This window comes from Silene latifolia, chromosome 2 (genome assembly GCF_048544455.1).
Source record: "Silene latifolia isolate original U9 population chromosome 2, ASM4854445v1, whole genome shotgun sequence".
Lineage (NCBI taxonomy): Eukaryota > Viridiplantae > Streptophyta > Magnoliopsida > Caryophyllales > Caryophyllaceae > Silene > Silene latifolia.
In genome coordinates this window covers 168,303,217-168,322,015 of record NC_133527.1, presented here as the reverse complement: position 1 = coordinate 168,322,015, position 18,799 = coordinate 168,303,217, and the positions used below count along the sequence as shown (strand labels likewise).

The following is an 18,799-nucleotide window of genomic DNA, read 5'->3' as shown; positions in this document are numbered from 1 at the left end:
CTTCAATTTTCATCCTAGGCCACCAGAATTGCAATCTCAAATCTTTGTACATTTTGGTACCTCCCGGATGAATGGAGTAAGGAGAAAGGTGTGCTTCATCAAGAACTCTTTTTCTCAAATCACCGCATTCGAACATAGATTCTACCATGATAACGGAGATACCCATCATCATCAATCTTACAATCCTTAGCTTGCCCAAGTTGAATTTTAGCTCGAATGGATATGAAAGTAGGATCATTAGGAAGGCAAGTACGGATCTCACGGTGGAAATCAGGTTCAGCTGACATGGCATCAAGATGATGAGAACCCCTTTTTACAAGGCTTACTCCCAATTTTTGAAGTTCTAAAGCAAGTTCAGGAGGTAAGTCCCGAAAAGAATTCAAAGAATGACAGGATTTTCTGCTAAGAGCATCAGCCACCACATTAGCTTTTCCTTCGTGATAAATTAGATTGGCATCATAGTCATTCACCAATTCTAACCATCTCCTTTGTCTCATGTTTAGCTCTTTTTGGGTAAAGAGATATTTCAGGCTCTTGTGGTCGGTGTAGATGTTGCAATGGACTCCAATGAGGTAGTGTCTCCAAATCTTCAAAGCATGTACTACCGCAGCTAATTCAAGATCATGAGTCGGGTAATTAACTTCATGAACTCTAAGCTGTCGAGAGGCATAAGCAATAACTTTCCTCTTTTGCATCAAGACACAACCTAAACCATGCTTAGAAGCATCACAGTAAACATCAAAGTCCACTCCTTCTTCAGGTAAGGTCAACACCGGAGCGGTAGTCAACCTCTTTTTCAATTCCTGGAAGGCATTTTCACATTCTTCAGACCACACGAATTTAGACTCTTTCTTCAACAGCTGAGTCATCGGCCTAGCAATCTTTGAAAAATCCTTCACAAATCGCCGATAGTAACCCGCCAAGCCAAGGAAACTACGGATTTCAGAAACATTGGTTGGACTTTTCCAATCAACAACGGCTTCAATCTTGGCAGGATCTACCATAACACCCTCTTTTGAAATGACATGCCCAAGGAAAGTCACTTTAGGTAACCAGAACTCACATTTAGAGAATTTAGCATACCATTTTTCATGGCGCAAAATCTCCAAAATAGCACGAAGGTGTTGGACATGTTCTTCTTCAGATTTAGAATAGATCAAGATGTCATCAATGAACACTACAACACACTTGTCGAGGTGTTCTCTGAAAGTACGGTTCATCCGATCCATGAATACAAAATGGAGCATTGGTCAAACCGAATGGCATCACCATAAACTCGAAATGACCATATCTCGTCTTCGAAAGCGATTTTAGGAATATCAGCTTCTCGGACTGGAATTTGATGATAGCCCGAACGAAGATCAATTTTAGAAAAAGTAGAAGCACCACAGAGCTGATCGAAAAGATCATCAATTCTAGGAAGAGGATATTTATTCTTGATAGTAACTCGGTTGAGCTCACGATAATCTATGCATAATCGCATAGATCCATCCTTCTTTCTTACAAAGAGAACAGGAGCACCCCAAGGTGAAAAGCTAGGTTGAATAAAACCTTTGGCAATCAAATCATCCAAATTGAGTCTTGACTCTTTCATTTCAGACGGTGCCAGCCTATAAGGAGCTTTAGCAATAGGGCCGGTACCAGGAATAAGATCAATAGCAAATTCAACTTCCCTTTCAGGAGGAATTCCCGGTAGCTCATCAGGAAAAACATCGGGAAATTCACATACTACCGGAATGTTCTCTTTAGGAGGCAGAGAAGAAGAATCAGAAGTAGTCACCATACACAAAAAGGCTTGATGACCCTTTTTCATTGCATTGATAAACTTCATAGCAGAAATTAATTTAGTACCGGTTTGTCTTTTAACCATTTGATAGGACACACGGTGACCTGAAGGGTTTGTAAGAATTATTTTCTGGTCTCGACATTCAAATCGAGCATGATAAGTATGTAACCAATCCATGCCCAAAATGACATCAAATTCTTCAAGTGGAAATTGGAAAAGATTTGCTGGAAATATAGATCCCATAATAGAAATAGGGACTTCCGAATAGATTTTAGAACATGAAAAGATATCACCAGAGGGTAAGGATATAGATGTGCTTTCTTCTTGTGATGATTCAAGTGATAATTTATTGGAGAGTTTTATTGAAATAAAAGATAAAGAGGCACCCGTATCAAATAGTACCAAACAAGGAGCATCAAAAATAGAAAATGTACCGGTAATGATATCAGGATGTGCCTCAGCTTCAGCTCGGCTCATAACAAAGATACGGCCCTTCGGCCTCACTGGCATCACTGGCCTCACTGGGACGACAGGAGCAGTAAGAGCTGTCACCTTCCTCTCCGGGCAAACATTAGCCTTGTGGCCCGGTTTGTTACAAGAAAAGCATATGATAGGATCAATGAAGCATTTACCAGGGTGTGCTGGTTTCTTGCAGTTATAGCACAGTCGATCTCTAGTACCTTTATTATCACTAACAACTGAAGATTGACCACCCCGGTTAGCTTGCACATTAGAAACAAATCTCCTCTTGTTTGGGTCAGAGGGAGATGAAATGAACCTGGGTGAAGGAGTAAAGGGCCTAGAAGAGGGATATAAAGGCCTCTTGCCAAGACTAGAACTAGTTGCACGAGCTTCATTTTCAATTTCTTTCAATGAATTCTCGGCCCACAAAGCATCATTATAAATTGAAACAAAGCTAGTGGAATCTCGGCGGACCATACTTTTGATCTTAGGAGAGAGCTTTTCAAGATAAAAGAAAGCTTTTTCGTTGTCATCCTTCACCAATCGAGTTGCATAATGAGCCAACTCGTTGAATTTATCAGTGAAGGTCTGAACTGGAAGGCTTCCTTGCTTCAACTCCATGAATCCCTTCAACTTCTGCTGCTTCAGCTCTTGAGGATAGAAACGGGCCTCCACTAACTCCTTGAAACGTACCCAATCAAATCCTGGTTCAGCTGAAACGGTAGGCCCAGTCATGGACCACCACCGGTCTGTTTCTCGTACTAGGAAATGAGAGGCTAGCTTCACTTTATGTTCCTCCTTGACATCATATAGAGTAAAGCTTTTCTCCAACTCCCTAAACCACCCTGTAAGAGCAGCTGGATCAATCTCTCCACCATAAGTGGGAGTGTTGATTCGGGTCAGCTGATTAGCCACCCAAGTATAGGTGCCTGGAGTACCCTCAGCCAGCGGAGGAGGAGGAGGAGCTTGTTGATTTTGTTGATTTTGGAGAATTTGAGTAAGAACTAATAAAATAGCATCATCAATGTCTCTTCTTGGCGGAGCCATCTTAAAAAGAAGAAAATTAATTAGTACCTATCAATTAGCAATCACAAACAGACTACCACATAAAATCCTAATTCTACCCATCCTACCCTTCTCTCAAGTTTATTATTTAAAGGTCAAGTGATTTCTAAGTGGGGTGCACAAACGTGCGTCGGGAGCAATAGGCTCTGATACCAACTGTGACACCCTTAAATCTAGCCTTAATTATATACGTAAATTCTACAGAAAAACTGGTAGGATATGTTTGTAAATGGTTCAACTAGTCCAAAAACCTGCAATTTCAAAAATTTTTCTAACTAAACCATTCACAACCAATTCCAACTCAAGAAGAGTGTCAAAAACCCTGCAACAACTGATAAACTAATTTACATACATAACTTAAGACGCGGAAATATAGTGATACAAACCAAAAATAGAAAGGGAGACATATGTCCCTTCAAATTATATACAAACCAAAAGTGTAAAAGGTTTACTAATAAAATAGCCAAAACTAGGTCCAAGGTTCCTTGCTCACTAGCTCGTCTGTGACCCCAACTAAGCATCAACAACCTGTCAATCGCATTTTATACAAACACGAAAGCCACAATTCAGTGGGGAGTAACTTCGAGTCCTCCCAGCCACGAATCGTCAAAATTAATGTAACATGTAATGTAACATGTAAACAATTTGATAAACCATTTACTTATCATGTATTCTAACAAATGACCCCTAAACTGACCAAACTAAACTATCATGTGAATCAGATAACAAATAGTAATCCAAACTTTATCAATCAGAACCGGCTTACATCTCACCTATTACAGTTCATAAAATCACCATACAAGAAAGGGCAATATATCAAAGACAGGCATAAGTTCTTAGCACGGTCAATAGTCACTTTGTAACTCGAGTCTATACCACGAGGTAGGGAAGGTAATCGAACCGGTATCTTGGCTCAGCGGTTACTATTAAGAAAACATGGCCAAGAGACAACACAACCCTAGCCTAAAATCTGCGCAGACCTAGACATGCGGATACACACCACCGCACCCAAGACCCACAACTTTTTTTTTAAAACAAAGTGAAGTGAGTACCCTAAGGACACCACCGAAGGGTTGGCTAGTACTTAAGCTGACCCCATACTATCAAAATAAGTACCTGAGGTCATGCCCCAACTTGGATAAACATCCACTAGTCGAAACACAAAGGCTATCAAGCGGTGAACATATACTCGTCAAAGACTATAAAGACCTATCTATGATGAAGGCCGAAATACTCACCTAGGACCTAGTCCCACTAGTCCCAACTTGAATACTTTAGCCCCCACCACACACGACTCACCACACAAGTCAATTAAGACACCCACTTAACCATAAGAGGGCAAAAAGTCCTACTTACCAACATAAAATCTAATATTCTATCATGTGAAAGGCTATATAAATGTCTATATACAGCATACAATCCAACAGAATCCTCAATACTAATTTCTAATTCTAACAATAGTAATCATAATAAAGGCTTCAGGGAATCTAGGCCATTTCTACAATACAAGTCACTATTAAATTCAATAAGCTATACATGTGAACAAAAGCTTGATAAATGGCCTAAAACAAGAAAAAGGCCGATTATCTAAATCATTCAACCGAATTTTTACCCGCAACCCCACCTGCTGCGGACAGTGCGGGTCAAATTGCGGTGACCAATCACTCAATTAACTGACATCGCATCAGTCAAAGGGACTAAGGCTCAGTTTTCGGCACAATTAACAAAACATTACAATTATCGCTAAGAAAATTCATTTTGAGCCTATGAATTACAATTTCATTTTGTAAACTATCCTAACATGTGATAATTATTAATATAAGCACAATTTTACCATTAACATATTTTTTTTATTACTAGAATGATTCAATTCAAATTACTACCCATTTGTTACTTATACTAATCCTAACATTAATCAACCTAAAATGATGAACAAAGCTTGGAAAACCGCGAAACAAGCAACGGACCGACCCGGGCCAGCCGTGGGCTAGCCGTGGGCTCGCCACGAGGCTGCCCGCCTTCTCACGCCCGTCACCCTATTCCTCTTTTTTTCCGTTTTTTCTTCATTTTAACTCGTTTTAACATCATCTAATCATTAATTAATCGTTCTATTACTAATATCCTAACTTAAACTAACCATAAGGCATAAATTAAGCTAACAATTGACATGCATGCAACCATACTAAACATGTGAAAATTACTACACCAACAAAAATTACAAAACATACAAAAACAACAAAGATTGTGACGATAATTCGTCGAGTAACTCGAAATATGTTACCTTAAGCTAGAAAATGAGCAATTAGCACCTCAAAACCCAAACCCTAACTAGCAACTATCCGCTATCTTCGATAATATACGAGTCCCCGAACTCGTCCTCCAAATCTTCACCTAATTAAACAATAAAAACACCATAAATAAGCATATAAACCGAAATTTCCGAAAATTGGTCTTAAAACAACTTCAAGAAAACTGAAATTAAATTATACCCAGTTGTAGATCTCGGCGAGGGGATTCCGGAAAGGTAAATTATGCGAAAAACCGATAAGAAACGCAAAAGATATGACGCTTTTAGCTTGAATTGGTAAAAATGGTGTTTGGAATTGTTTTAGACGATTGAAGAAGATGAACAAAGGCCAAAAATCAGAAAAAGAAAGGATAGGGGAAAGGGGGTGCGCGTGAAGGGAGAAAGGAAGGAGGAAAAAGGAAGTGCGGGATTTTTAGTCGGGATTTTTACGAGTCGGGTTTTACTTGTTCCAATAATAATTAAATCCGTAAGTCAAACGCAAATTCCGTCAAGTCCAAAGTCTTTAAACACGAGATTACAATAAAATTGAGTATTCATACGACCTATTTCCAAATTCGTTTACCCAACGTTCAAACGAATTGTCATTTTCCCCCCGATACGCCCTTATTTCGAAATAAAAGATTTTACACGGTTTAAACTATTTTTAAACATTTCAAAACTATCAAAATAAATACATTTCTTCAAAATATAATAAAATTATATTTCTTTGAATTATTTTTACTTTAAATACATTATTGTCAAATTTTACTTGATTAATTAATTATTTTCGAAATATATTAACGGTCCGAAATTTACGGGGCATTACAGTGTTATTCTATTAACTTGTTACGTTATTCCATAGAGCCAAATAATATTCTGTGACACAAAAGCCAGGTATTATAACACAATATCCTATTATGATAACATAGTTATAGTTACGGATTATAAAGCGCGAAAAACCAATTCTATTGATCTGAAGACAAACTAGTTCCGTCGATGACCGTATAAGGCACATTATATGCATTTAAAATCTGAATAAGGTATGAGATTCACAAAATAAGGTCTGAGATTCACCAAATAAGGAAAAGAGCAAAAAAGGTGATTTTAAGACCAAGTTTCACAAAACAAGCTCTAAGATTCATCGAACAAGATCTCGAGATTCACAAAACAAAGTCTGAGATTCACCGAATAAAGAAAAGAGCAAAAAAGGTGATTTTAACCACTTATGATGACCAAGTTTCACAAAACAAGCCCTAAGATTCACAAAATAAAGTATGAGATTCACAAAATAAGGTATGAGATTCACCAAATAAGGAAAAGAGCAAAAAACGTGATTTTAACCACTTATGATGACCAAGTTTTACAAAACAACCTCTAAGATTCACTGAACAAGGTCTGAGATTCACAAAACAAAGTCTGAGATTCACCTAATAAAGAAAAGAGCAAAATAGGTTATTTTAACCAATTATGATGATCAAGTTTCACAAAACAAGCCTTAAGATTCACTGAATAAGATATGAGATTCACAAAATAAGGTCTGAGATTCACCAAATAAGGAAAAGAGCTAAAAACGTGATTTTAACCACTTATGATGACCAAGTTTCACAAAACAAGCTCTAAGATTCACTTAACAAGGTCTGAGATTCACAAAACAAAGTCTGAGATTCACCTAATAAAGAAAAGAGCAAAATAGGTGATTTTAACCACTTATGATGATCAAGTTTCACAAAACAAGCCTTAAGATTCACTAAATAAGGTATGAGATTCACAAAATAAGGACTGAGATTCACAAAATAAGGCAAAGAACAAAATAGGTGATTCCTAACACCTATAATGACCAAGTTTTAGAAAATTATCTTACAGGTTCACAAAACAAGCTATAGGATTCACAACATAAGGACCGAGATTCACAAAATCAGGAGAAGAGCAAAACAGGTTATCTCTTATCACTTATAACAAAATTTAAGAATATTAGCTTCTAAGTATTAAGCTCTAAGATTAACAGAATAAGGTCTGACATTCACATAATAAGGTTTGAGATTAACAGAATAAGGTCTGAGATTCACAAAACGAGGTCTGAGATTCACCAAATAAGGAAAAAGGCAAAATAGGCGACTTTAACCACTTATGATGAGCAAGTTTCACAAAACAAGCCTTACGATTCACTGAACAAGGTCTGAGATTCACAAAACAAAAACTGAGATTCACAAAATAAGGCAAATAGCAAAATAGGTGATTCCTAACACTTATGGTGACCAAGTTTTAGAAAATGATCTTACAGGTTCACAAAACAAGCTCTAGGATTCACAACACAAGGACTGAGATTCACAAAAATAAGATAAAGAGCAAAATAGGTGATTCCTAACACTTATGGTGACCAAGTTCTAGAAAATTATCTTACAAGTTCACAAAACAAGCTCTAGGAATCACAACACAAGGACTGAGATTCACAAAATAAGGCAAAGAACAAAATAGGTGATCTATTAAATGTTTCTCCCTAATCCACATAAAGGAGGCATAATTTTGCATGTAGCACGTTCTTAAAGAACAATTTACAATCAAATGTAACAAAAATATCACTTTGATCTATTAAATGTTTCTCCCTACTCCACATAAAGGACAAGAAAGACAAAGGGAAACAATCTATATAAAACTATATTAAAGTTCCCATCACAAAGAAATAAAAATGGACACCCCCCCATGTGTTCCCTTTTAGCATTTAGCACTCAACAAATAATCTTTGAGTTTCACTACTCTTGCTTCCAGGCATACAAAATCAACGAGAAACCAAGTTGATGTGATTGAGAATCGCGAAATCTTTGAGATCTGACCAATGCAAAGAAAGTCGGATCACAAAGGGGCTGGCTAACCCATAGCTTCTCCGCAGACAAACTAGTTCTGAACATGAAAACCGCGCTTCCAGGGGACGTGCCAAAAAGCCAACTATGGACATCCCAGAATACTTCTACTGGAATCCCATCAACCAGGATAGTGTGATTACCACGGAATTTCCATTGAAGCCTCTTCACTTGCATGAAATTTTTCGTATCTATACGAACAATTAAGCACGGATCGTTGGTGCTAATCGTATCACATTCGATCATGAGATCGTGCAGAGGGCCATTATCACTAAACTTAGCTCTTGTGTAGAAACACTTCTTCCCATAAACATGCTCCCTTTTTGCAATAAAAGAGGCAGTAATAGGGACTGAGGTAGCACTAGTCTTTTTAAAAGCCTCCTTCCTCATATCTCCAAGAAGCAAAATCATATGCTTATCACAGACAATTGCCAAGTAAAAACCCTCTAACGGTTCAGGTCCGGATCCAAATTTAGCAGAACAAATTGTTTGTCCGAATATGACCAAATTAGCAGCTTTTTCAGTTTTGCTTTATTATTGATTATGTAGGTAGAATACAATAACAACAGCAGCAGCGTAAGACCCAAAATGGTCACCAAAATCGGCTTAACTACTCAAATAGCAACAAAATGGTTCACAAAAATTCAATTATTCTACTGTAGTATCTTAAAATTAGGGAAGTCGGTATGAGATGAATATCCAAATGGACAACATATTACTGAAATTGATAGTATAGAACAATAGACAAAACTTATAGATGCTATATGTCGATAAGTAGTAAGGCGCACCTTTGATGTTCTAGCTATTACTCGATGAATGCGTCGAGAGCAGAGAAACGGGGGCAGAGCCGCAGAGGCGTCGTGAGCAAAGAGGAGGGAACAAAGGCAGAGTAAACCCTGGTGTGTATTGTGTAACAACGGCGGCGAGAGGCGAGAGGCAAGAGGCGATGGCGATTTGGTGGTTGTTGAATTGATGCAATTGGAAAATCGCTACAATTGATCTGAAAATCGCTCAATTGATCGAAAAAACGCCGGAATTGATCAAATTGATCGAAAAAACTCTGGAATAGATCAAACTGATTGGAAAATCGCTACAATTGATCGGAAAATCGCTACAATCTACGAACAATTGCTTCAATTGATTAGGTTATGGAGATTGATTTGGGAAAGATGGCTGAGAGGAGTTTTGATGATGAAGAAAGAACGTTGTTTGTAATAATTTAATTGGGTCAATTTTGATCTAAGCCCAGTAGCGCGCAATATATCACAGTCCACTCAACATGTATTATTTTGGTGAGACCGGCCGCCTCGCCATAATGAGGTGCCTCACCTGATCCGGCCTCTATATATATATATATATATATATATATATATATATATATATATATATATATATATATATATATATATATATATATAGAGAGAGAGAGAGAGAGAGAGAGAGAGAGAGAGAGAGAAGAGATCAACTAAGGCCATTATATCATATTAAGTCCATAAGGCCTAATGTGGGCTGTTGGATCAAGCAAACCAATGGCCAAGATTGTGCAGTAAAACCCCACTCAAATAATGCCTTAGAATTACCTCTCTCCTCTAACCACTAACCCATGCATGCTATAGTGAAATGTCCATCAGTCTGTCATAATTTCCCTCCTCAATTTCCACGTTATTCAAATCAACTTGCGGTTTTTTTTCCCTCTATTTCCTGTCATTTCGTCTTCCTTTTGTTTTCTTCACATTGCTGATAAACTCCATCTTCCACTACCAATTAATCCCAGCTCAACCGCCCCCATTTTTCATCACTACCAATTAATTCCAACTGATCAGACGCCATTTTCAACACTACAAATTAATTCCAAGTTGCCTGCAAACTCGTCTGTCTCCATTTTTCTTCAAGGTATTTTTTGCATTCCTTATTTAGTGATTTGTACTTTGTTTTTTGTTAATTTGATTATAAAAAGAGTTCATTTGATTTTTCAATTATCATAAAAAGAGTTCATTTGATTTTTCAATTTTCAATTATGGGTTTGCTCATGTTGATTTATTCAATTGTTAAGTATGGTTGTGCAGATCAAATACGAGTTCATTTATAATTAACAATGGTTTTTGCCAAGACAAATGCCAAGAAAACTCCCAAGAAATCTGAATCAAAGGTAAAAAAAGCTCGTCTTGTTGGTACAACTCTTATAGAATGATGTATAACTTCAATTAAATATATGCATAATTCTAACCCCAATTGTTTTGTCATCTACAGATGGATGTTGTAGAAACTATTGACAAGGGACTTGATATCCAGGTTAAAAGTTTCGATTTTTATTTTTACGTTACTAGTTGTATAACTCTGGTTACTAGATGTATAACTTTAGTACTCAATATGTATAACTCTGGTTAGTAGATATATAACTCTGGTTAGTAGATGTATAGCTTTAGTACTCAATATGTATAACTCTGGTTACTAGATGTATAACTCTGGTTACTAGATGTATAGCTCTTCTGAGTCTGTGACCAACTCTTCTTTCATAACGTCAAACTCTAATTGTTATATGTATAACTCTACTTCTAATTAGTTTCTATGCCTAGAGTTATACAATAAATGCGTAGAGTTATACATTTTATACCTGGATTTATACAATATATAGCTAGAGTTATACAGTATATGACTAGAATTATACAATATATGCTTTGGAGTTATACATTAGATTTCTGGAGTTATACCTAGAGTTTTACCTGGAGTTATTCCTGGAGTTACACATTATACTGTATATGCTTACAGTTATACATTTTATGGCCAGAGTTATACATTCTATGGCTAGAGTTATACATTATTTGACTTTAGTTTTCAGAATGTCTAACTTTTGTTATTATATGTGTAACTGTACTGTTACTCTTTATAGCTAACTTTCCTGATTATCTCTTCTTTTGAATGGTTAAGAGTTATACATTATATGGACTTTAAAAAGTTTAACTTTTTGCTATAACTGCAGTCATTTATTGTACAACTCTGATTACATTTTGAATAACTTCTGCTGTCATAATGTATAACTGGAGTTATACAATATATGCTTAGAGTTGTACATTTTATTCCTGGAGTTATAAAATATATGCCTAGAGTTATACAGAATATGCCTAGAGTTATACAGTATATACTTGAAGTTATACATTTTAATAATAGAGTTATACATTCATGGCTAGAGTTACACATTATATAACTTTAGTTTCAGTTTGTCTAACTTTTGTTATTACATGTATAACTCTACTGTTATTCTTTATAACTGAGCAGATTATCTCTTCTTTTGAATGGTGAAAATAATTTTGGATTTTATTGAAATTTGATTTAACAGAATTTTGGTTATACATATTCTGAATCCCTATTTGTTTGTCAGCTACAGATGGATGATGCACCAATTACTGAGAAGGGAGCTGATTCCCAGGTTCAAAGTTTGACTTTTTTATAACCATTGTCATTTGTTGTATAACTCGATTACATTTTGAATAACTTTTCTTTGTCGAATGTATAACTCTTGATATTTTCTGATTAACTCTATTATCAGAATGTATAACTTTACTTATATTTTGTATAACTCTGACTATCTATTGTATAACTTTAATTCACAGTATGTCTATTTCTTTGTTCCAAATATCTCTAATTGCAACTACAGTATGTCTAATTTTGTGTGTTGTCCTTGCTTTTTGCCCAGATGGTTGAGTCCAAGCCAAGGGTGAAGAGGGTGCATGAAATCACGGTTTCGTGTCGACCTCAAAGGCTTGTCTCTCTCATTGAAAATCTTAATGAGGATCAGGTGTCCGCTGTTAAGAAAATTGGGTTTGGTGGCCTTTTGGAGCTCAAGATTAGCAGCTTCACACTTGCACACGTTCGCCTGTTCTTGGAGTCCTTCTCTGACGGGTCATATGTGTTCGGGGCTTCCCGAAGAAGGAGTTTATGATCGATAAGCATGACGTGCATGACTGTTTCTTGATACCTTTCGGACCCAACCCTCTCCCTTTGGTGCATGTGAGCTCGCGAGAAGGGGTCCAACGATCCCGAGAATAAGGAGTCAAGGACAAATGGCGGCAAGCGTACGGGGTGGCCAAAGCAAATAGTGCAATAAGTTTAGGGAAAGTTCACAAGCAACTTATGGAGTACGAGGAGGCGGACGATCATTTTTGCCGGCTATTTATTTTGTTCTGTATGTCTTTATTCCTCGCACCCACCCCAAACAACGGGATAGATTTGAAGCTGTTAAGGGTTGTAGAAGATCCTAAAGCCATTCCGCATTTTGACTGGTGCTCTTATATTTTGGAAATGATGGTGAAAGCGGGGACAGACTGTAAAAAAGGGGTAACGATGTTGGGTGGATGTATCCCCTTCCTCATGATAAGCTACTTTCAGCGATATGATTACAAGGGTAAGCCTTGCCTCCACGATCTACCTTTTATTAAGCATTGGGATGAAACTTCGCTTGTAGATAGGGTAAAATTTGAGGTGGCTCAAGGGGGATTAGGTACTTTAACTTTGTCTAAGACCAGGTATCCGAGGTGCCTTCAAGATCCCTTTTATATTAAGAGTTTGGACAAGATGTCGGTCTCGGCGACCCGCGTGAACCAAAACTACTCACATATCGGGCCCCCACCCCTCTCTCTCCTGCTCAACTTCTGAGAAGAAGTTCATTCAGATCGAACTACCAGCAGGTGTCGAGGATGACCAGGAATTGAAAGCTAGGGCGGTTGATGTAAATTCAGAATATTATATATTTTTGCAGATTGATTCTGTTTCAGCTGAACGTACCCATCTATTATAATATAACTAACTTATTGTACTTCTTCAATGCAGCGTACTCACGAGCTTTATCTACAGATGCAAAGGAACGCTATTGTGTTCTATTCATGGTACGCAGATGCAACCGCAAGGATCAAAGCTGTAACTAGTGATCCGACGGGCCTAAATTCTAGTCAGGCCTCTCAAGAATTCTTTGAGGGTGAAAAGATTCAAAAGTACGTCGTTTGAACGTAGAGCAGTTGCGAAAAGGTGAAGGTTTCTGTTGGTAACGCTCCTGCATTTGGAGAGGTAGTTACTGAGCCTCCCAAAAAATTTGACGGAATCGATGCATCTACGCGTCAAATAAGTAAAGTTATGTCTAGTCTCGCCAATGATGAGGGTGGCAGGGGTGGTAACCCTCGTGTTGAGCTGCGTCGAGAGTCGGTCAAAGCCGACACGCCAACGAAATCAGTTGCAGTTTCATGGTCAAAGATTATGGAGGAAGTGGGAGGTGATACAGTAGTTTCTAATCCGTTGTCAGATGCTAGCCCAGGGTTAGAGGATCAAGTTGTGTGCACCCCCGTCCAAACTGTCAGAGAACTGTTGTTGGAGGCGAATTACACCGAGGAGGAAATTGACCAAACTTACGGACGGTCAAAGGACTATGAGGTTCGCCCCGGGGCAGGTGATGAGGTGCATGAGCACGTTCATGGGGAGGTATTGAAAGAAAATGTTGAAAATGTTGGGAGATTGTCAGACATTGACCATGAAAGAGCAGCAGACATTGTAGGCCAAGCTGACGGACGGTCGAGGGATCTTGAATATCGGCCCGTGGTAGGTGATGAGGTGCATGAGCAAGTTCATGGGGAGGGATTGAAAGAAAATGTTGAAAGATTTTCGGACAATCAACCGTCGATAAGGAGATGGAAAAATCTACGGTCCCAGAATTGCCAATGGAGACACAAGAATTGATGGAGTGTATGTTTTCCACTGCTGAAATCAAGGAAGCTTTATGTGGACTTCCAGCGTACGGGAGTGGTCCTGGTGGCGAGGTAAGTTTGTTAATTTGCGCTAAATACTTTTTATACATTCATTTTTTTTTAATTGGTCGTGTATAACTCTAAGTTGATAAAGTATAACTTTGTTGAAACTTATGATGAGGCCTTGTAACTGTAGTGCCTATTTGTATAACTTTATCTTTTAATCAGTAAACTGCTGAGTCATTTGTTGTACAACTCGATTACATGTTGAATAACTTCTGCTGTCATAATGTATAACTGGAGTTATACAATATATGCCTAGAGTTGTACATTTTATTCCTGGAGTTATACAATATATGCCTAGAGTTGTACATTTTATTCCTGGAGTTATAGAATATATGCCTAGAGTTATACAGAATATGCCTAGAGTTATACAGTATATACTTGAAGTTATACATTTTAATAATAGAGTTATACATTCATGGCTAGAGTTACACATTATATAACTTTAGTTTCAGATTGTCTAACTTTTGTTATTATATGTATAACTCTACTGTTATTTTTTATAACTCTCCTGATTATCTCTTCTTTTGAATGGTGAAAATAATTTTGGATTTTATAGAAATTTGATTTAACAGAATTTTGGTTATACATAATCTGAATCCCTATTTGTTTGTCAGCTACAGATGGATGATGCACCAATTACTGAGAAGGGAGCTGATTCCCAGGTTCAAAGTTTGACTTTTTTATAACCGTTGTCATTTGTTGTATAACTCTGATTACATTTTGAATAACTTTTGCTGTCAGAATGTATAACTCTTGATATTTTCTGATTAACTCTATTATCAGAATGTATAACTTTACTTATATTTTGTATAACTCTGACTATCTATTGTATATTTTCTGATTAATTCTATTATCAGAATGTATAACTTTACTTAAACTGCAACGCCGTTTGGTACAACTCCTAACCATATGTGTATAACTCTAACTCAAATATGTATAACTCTGATAGCATATTTTTAATACTTCACATATGTGTATAACTCTTGCCCTTATATGTATAACTGTAATGCATTGGGTATGTAACTCTGTGACCTCTTTGTATCACTTTTAGAGTTATACCTGTAAATTGTTTGATACAAAAGCATGGTGTTTATTTCTATTATTTTTCATTCAGACCACTGGTCAAAAGGATGTAGTTGAGAATGTTGAACAACATTCCAACAACGGGATTGAAAACGTAGATGTTGTCGAGGGTGTGGATGTCACCCCGGAGGATCCTTCAACGGAATTGAGTGGAAATCAAATCCCTCTGACTTTCATGAGCACGGTAGAGGTGAATGAGGCATTTGCCGGGGTTGAGGAGCGTACGATTGGTGCGCCCAAAGAAGGTGTGGTAGTTGAAATCGCTGATGCTAGGGTTGAGCCGGTTGCACCAGCCCTGCCCCCTATTTATGTGCTGCGATGTGACATGATCCACCATCCTTTCTTACTGCATTCAACTGCCCCCCTTTCGTGTATGGACACTGTACCCGAGAACCTAGGTTGTTCTCGGGATTGCGGGGCACCCGAACCTGACCAGCACGTATGCTCACAGTTTCTGCGATTTAACAAGGAACGTTTCAGGACGGTATTCAGGGTGAGGAAGGATGTAATGGATTATGTCTTTGATCAATTCCACGACCATAATAAAGAGTAAGTAAAAGATAAGTTTTACCTATATTTCAGTACAACAGTGAAACAGGCCAAGAATCTTTTCCCTTGCTGCGTGTCTCATTTTGCTAATACATTGTAGGGAACAATTGGTCACATATCCCTGTCCAAACTGCATAACGCGTATTGATCTCCAGTCGTTGATGCCCGGGAAACAGATTACGGCCAATGTCATCGACTGCTGGTCTGTACTACTCAATCAGCTTACGCACGCGAACACCGCAGCTGTTGCAAGTTCGCGCTGTTTCTTTAGCCTAGGTCACGCTGTAAGTGTGCTCGAACTACCGCAAGTTATTTTGTGACAAACTGTACATAACTTGTGATACAAGCTGTCAACCCCCGTCTATCATTTTTATAGGACCTAGCAATTGCAATTTGGCAAGGCAGGAAAAAAAACTTGGTTGTTGATCATTCTGAAGGGTTTTGTGCCTCGTGGGACATGTGGCAAGAGTCGTGTTCTAGTCCATTCCAACTGGACTCTGATATGGTGAGCTCAGATATCAATATAGAGACATTTCCATACTGGAATTATACATTATTTGCCAAGAGTTTTACAGTATATGCTTAGAGTTGTACAATATATGTTTTGGAGTTATACATTAGAGGCCTGGAGTTATACTTTATATGGATAGAGTTATACATTATATAACTTTAGCATTCAGAATGACTAGAGTTATACATTCTATGGCTGAAGTTATACATTATTTGCCTAGAGTTATACATTATATGCTTAGAGTTTTGATGAGTGGCTAACTTCACTCCATAACTCTAGTCATTCTGAATGCAAGCATATACTGTATAACTCTAGAAATTGAATGTACAACTCTAGACATATAATGTATAACTCTAATCAGATAATGTATAATTCCAATTATGCACAATATGTATGCCTCTAATCTGCTAATTACGTTTTATAAATCTTATACTTTACGTGCATGTTTGTAGGTTTTCGTCCCGTGCGATGGCGATCAAGATCATTACTCTTGCATTTGCATAAATTTCCTCTCCGAGCAGATCGAGTACCTTGATAATCGTTCTTATGAGGACGATCTTCTGAAATTACCGTACGGAGGGATTGCGCGTATTACTGTAAGTCTTATAAAACTGGTGACTATATTAATTATCACCTCCAGTTTCGTCAGATCCAGTTTGCCTGGCATAAGCAAATGATAAACGACACCGAGTCTGGCTTGTTCGCCATGATGCACATGTTAATGTACGAGGGTGATAGTTTTGGCCACGTTGATCTTGAGAGGAAGGTGAACCGTCGATATTTGGTGATCCAGTTGGCAGCGACGCTTGTCCTAGCTGACATGAACATCATCGGGGGAGGAGTTCTGTCCAAGGTCAATGGATTCATTGCCGAGAAATTACATATCCTGAAGCAAGTAGAAGTCAGACGAAAAGCAACGCGGAGAGCAGATAAAAAACCTGCGAAAAAATAGAATGTATTTCCTTTGATTCTGTATTCTCTTTTTTTGCAACTCTAGTACGTTGTCAAGAAACTCCTTAACAACTTAGACAACTTTTTGAAATAGATTGTTACTATATCATCTTGGGCAGTCGTAATTAAAATCCAAGTTTTCCAGATAAGTATTACAGTTATACACTCTATGAAGTAAAGTTATACAAATTATGTACAGGAGTTATACAACACATGACTGCAGTTATGAAAAAAAAGGCAAAATTTATGTGACAGCTATGAGTTATACAAAAAATATCATGAGTTATACAAATTGTGTACAAGAGTTGTACAACATATGACTGCAGTTATGTAAAAGGCAAATTTTATTAGACAGTTATGAGTTTTACAAACAATAACAAGAGTTATACAAATTGTGTACAAGAGTTATACACTCTGTGAAGTACAGTTATCCATATATGGGTAACAGTTTTACTTAAAGCCACTGAAATTATAATTCGTTCTTTATCAAACTTTTAAATATTGGATATTTTGCCATGAACAGAAGTCATCAAAATTGTGTAAAAGAGTTATACAACATTCGCTTCAAATTTCACACACCATATTACTGAAGTTATACAATCTGGAAAGTGCAATCCCCCTTCAAAATAGACAAAAGCTAGCTATTAAATACCCCTTCCGTCTCACCAGATTTTTTACCTTTTAAAGAAAAAAAGATTGTAAATAATTTGTTGAGACGGAGGTATTTTTTCTACTGCCTTCTACTACAGCATGTTAAGTTTCTCTATTCTTCTTGTTCGTCTTCTTCTTCTTCTTCTTCTTCTTCTTCTTCTTCTTCTTCTTCTTCTTCTTCTTCTTCCTCTTCTTTTTCTTCTACTCCTTCAGATGCTGGTGAAGACGGTGGATGCTCAGAGAATGGGTTAGGGCAGTTCCGTTTATCGTGGTGTGCCATTTGTTTACAGTTATTACACAAGCGTTTTGGCTTACAAGCCAAGGCAATGGCTTTTGCCTTAGCGGACACCATTCTTTTACCGTTGCCTTTGTTTTTCGATTGTTTTGGTGGAAGTATTGTTACCTCGTCACTGGTGGGGCAACCAAGGATTTGCTCGAATTCCTGCTGCTTAGTTAAATCTCTCTTGTACGGTAAAAGTTTCTCCTTGAACTCTCTAATTAAGGAGGTTAAGTTCACAACTTCAGTCACACTCGTGCCACGAAGTAAACCAATAGTTGCATGAACTTCTTACCACAACTTCACCATCGCAATTTCTTTTCCATTAGCGCCACTATTTGAATCTGTTTGTTCACCATCACATTCTGATAATCTGAATTGCAATGCATCTTTTCTCCATCTTGTAGAAACGTAATCATCTGGAATTGTCTTCTTCCCGTTAGCCGACAAAATCAACACTATATGTCGGCACAGGTATCCCATCCTTTCAAACATCATACAGCTGCAACGTGTAGCCAGTG

At 37.5% G+C, this 18,799-nt stretch overlaps 1 protein-coding gene across 1 annotated transcript; it reads right to left on the bottom strand.

Annotated features, from left to right (window-relative positions):
- Positions 1 to 8,350: 8,350 nt before the first annotated feature.
- Positions 8,351 to 10,247, bottom strand: LOC141641598 (uncharacterized). The gene is made up of 2 exons (XM_074450254.1): positions 10,192 to 10,247; positions 8,351 to 8,987 (listed from the first exon to the last, which is right to left on the bottom strand). The coding sequence occupies exons 1-2, from the start codon at positions 10,245 to 10,247 to the stop codon at positions 8,351 to 8,353; spliced, it is 693 nt and encodes a 230-aa protein (XP_074306355.1).
- Between the last annotated feature and the right edge of the window lie 8,552 nt (positions 10,248 to 18,799).